The sequence below is a fragment of the Alligator sinensis genome, unplaced genomic scaffold (genome assembly GCF_000455745.1).
Source record: "Alligator sinensis unplaced genomic scaffold, ASM45574v1 scaffold1291_1, whole genome shotgun sequence".
Classification (NCBI taxonomy): domain Eukaryota; kingdom Metazoa; phylum Chordata; order Crocodylia; family Alligatoridae; genus Alligator; species Alligator sinensis.
In genome coordinates, this window is record NW_005842219.1 from 1,560,255 (window position 1) to 1,563,447 (window position 3,193).

General features: G+C 48.1%; 1 protein-coding gene across 1 annotated transcript in view; it reads right to left on the reverse strand.

Annotated features, from left to right (window-relative positions):
* RCC1L (RCC1 like) overlaps positions 1 to 3,057 on the reverse strand; it is an 8,552-nt gene extending 5,495 nt beyond the window's left edge. Inside the window, exons 1-5 of the mRNA XM_025208077.1 lie at positions 2,907 to 3,057; positions 2,228 to 2,356; positions 1,333 to 1,399; positions 495 to 546; positions 129 to 213 (exon numbers count right to left, since the gene is read on the reverse strand). Of these exons, the coding sequence (XP_025063862.1) occupies positions 129 to 213; positions 495 to 546; positions 1,333 to 1,399; positions 2,228 to 2,356; positions 2,907 to 2,961 (388 nt within the window). The 5' untranslated portion in view covers positions 2,962 to 3,057. The remainder of the gene's footprint in view (positions 1 to 128; positions 214 to 494; positions 547 to 1,332; positions 1,400 to 2,227; positions 2,357 to 2,906) is intronic.
* Between the last annotated feature and the right edge of the window lie 136 nt (positions 3,058 to 3,193).

The following is a 3,193-nucleotide window of genomic DNA, read 5'->3' on the forward strand; positions in this document are numbered from 1 at the left end:
GCTGCTTCCCATGGTCCGGCATGTACCACTCCATCATACGTCACACCCCTCTGACCAAACTGACACCACTCCTCAGGCTTGCGCCTCAGCTCATTGCCTTTTCAGCTCCACCTCACAGGACATCGTACCTGTTTGTCCATCGGCTCCCCATCCACAGGAATAGATCTCTCCTTTCTCTGTCCTAAACAGACTGTGATCCTGACCACAGACAACCTGTGTAAGAGAGAACCTACACAGAACTGCATGCACAATTTGTACTTGTACACCCAGACTACAAAGAAAAACCCATGATGAAGCTCATTAAAATTATGTCTAAGACACCTCCAACCAGTCATCCAGTGGGTTGAGGGGGGAGAGGAAAGGAGAAATCCAGTACACCAGACCAAGAATTTATCTGCTTTGTGTTACCAATTTGCTTGTTACTGAGGTGAACATGGTCTGGGAACTAAGTATAGGCCTAAACATTTTTCTCATCTTTTAGTCAAAGTTGTTACCTGCACAACTCTTCCATCAAACTCCTGCAGTCGATTTATCACATGGCTCTCACTATTCACCATTAGGCAGGCATCGAAACAAAGACAAGGAAGGAAAAAATTGCAAGTTTACCACACTGAATTTTAAGCACTTTCTTGTACACATTGTTACAGTTTTTAATCAGTTCTCCCCTGGCTGTGGGGCAGGCAGTTTCAAGCCTGACTAACTGATCTAGGAAGGTAGTAGACACAAGGTTCATGAATTCAGGGTTTGACTGAACTCTCTCAAAGGCATCATCTGAGCTACAGTGGTTTGCTGCTGTGGTCCTTCTTGGCCTTGTCTTTATTCCTAGTCCCCCGTTCATCCCCTTCCTCCCTGGGGCCTACAAAGGACAGGTGTGCTGACACTACTCCCATTCGTAGAGACCAGGTATGCAAGACAAGGATGGTGGTCTCACTTGAGGCTGAACAGGTTCTGCTCTCGCTTCCTCCCTCAAGCCAGTATGGAGAAATTTCACCTCCCCCTCCCTCAAGGGCCGAATCTGGTACGCGCAAGTGTTTGGCACCATAGGAGTCATGGGCATCACAGAAGCAGTGGCACAGCACTGGTTCACCCCACCAACCAGCTTCCTTATGGCCTCTCTTCCTTAGCATCACTCCCAGAACCAGATTTGAACTCAAGAGCTACTTCAAGTTACATGATCCTCACCAATTTAGGATACCAATAAAATTCAAATTTACTATTTCTTGGACCTGTCACTCCTCATCAACTCCCTTTCAGTTCTATTTCTCCCCTGGATCCCACAATATTTACACGAGACACCCCATTCCATGTCATTAAGTTCTTTGTTATTCTCACCTATAAATTTCACCTTCAACTACTTCTCGACCACACTGCCCGTACGAGTTGTTTCCCATGCTGAAGACTGAAAAAGAAACATACACATACACCTACAGTTACAGCAGCTCTCTGAAGCAGCATCAAGCATTTTTTTCCTCCCCTCTAGGGCCTGACTGAGGTCTACACAAAGCTTAATGTCCACATACATGTTTCTCAAGCAGTACCAGGTATGGCAGGCTCCCACTGTCTTTGCCTGAACCTAGGTTAAACAGGGCAAACACATTTTTACTAAAATGACCCAAGTTCCTACACCCTAAGCATCACACACCCTCGACGTCATCGCTTATTCCTCTCAAATTGCCTCTCTCATTCTCCCACTGCTTAGACTTGGCAATGAGATCATTATTCCAATAAGAACGCTGCATCAAACGATTACCTCCACCAGTGATCAAGAACTAGTAAGATGCTAACTAGCATGCTGAAGGATTCCCTGCACAGCAGAGAGCCCATTCAAGCAAGGAACCTTCTTTATAAAGGTTTATTTATTCATTACAAAGGCAATATTTAGGGGCTTCTCAAGGAAGATACCTTGAAGGAATTGGCATAGCTGCTGAAACAAAATTAGCCAATGTCCTTGGTGAAACATGACCGATTTCTTACACTTAGCACGCCCCAGCGCTAGACTTGCCAGCTTTATTTTATACTGCTTACAATGCACGCATATATACAGCTTCAGCCAAATGAACACCTAGCACAAGGAATGGGGTTTCAAGCTTAGAGTTCTGCCTCTGTGCTTCAGGAACTTTTCTGTACATTAATTTTACACCCTTTATCAGCTTTGGGTTTAGCTTCTAAAGAAGGAGGAAAGAAAGCATACACTCAGGCACTCAACTGCCACCACCACAGATCGTACCTCCTTCATGGTCCGTCAGGACGAGGGAATGGGCTCTCCCACAGGAGACCTGCAACACTCGAGTCTCCTGGGGCTTCTCCAGCGGCAATGGAATAGGAGATGGCTCCAAGACATACTCGTAGCTTTTTGCTTCAAGGAAAAATATAACAGGCCAGCAAATAAGCAAGCTAAGTTTGCTTCCGTAACAGTTACACAGACATTTATGATCCAGAAAGCACATGCACTCGCTCAAACAGACAGCCAATCTAGTTCCCTCCCCACCTATCATGAGGCTATCAAGATGACCAGAGACACACCCCTGGAAACAACAAGCAAGATGTACGGAGACAACAAGTTCCAGGCAGTCAATTTCGAGACGGCTGGAATTGAGCCCCCTCGTTTCTGCCAACTACTAAATCACAAGCTCACATCCTGCTTCACAAGCACTGGACAGTTTGGGTTAAGCATGCAGATAGCGTGTTTGCTGAACAGCGTCAGTGTTTCTGCAGCATTAAAACTAGCACGGGAGGCAGAGGGACCCCCGTATCTTCTAAAAGCAAACGTTATATTTGCTCTCAGAAAGGCCGCAGAAGTCTGAAAACACAACCAGAAAACAACGGTCCGGAGGCAGCCAGAGCAGGAAAGCAGCTCCGCACCCGCGGTTCGCTCCCTGCAGCCCCCCCAGGGCCGAGCCCCTTACTTCGGTCCTTCCGGCTCCTCTGGAAGCTGAGCTGCGAGTCCTTGTTCAGCCCCATGCCCCACACTTTGGTGATGTCGGGGGTTTTGGAGGAGAGCAAGGTGAAGCCATAGCCGCAGGCTACTGACGAGATCTGTAACACATGGCAGGGGTGGGGGCGACACTCCAGGTCAGCTCCTCCAGTCAGAGGCACCACGTCCGGGCCCTCCCTCCTCCCCCAGCACCAGCCTCAGCTCCCACGGGCCTCCTGCTCAGTCCTAGCCCAGGCCCAGCCCCTCTCCGACATGAAG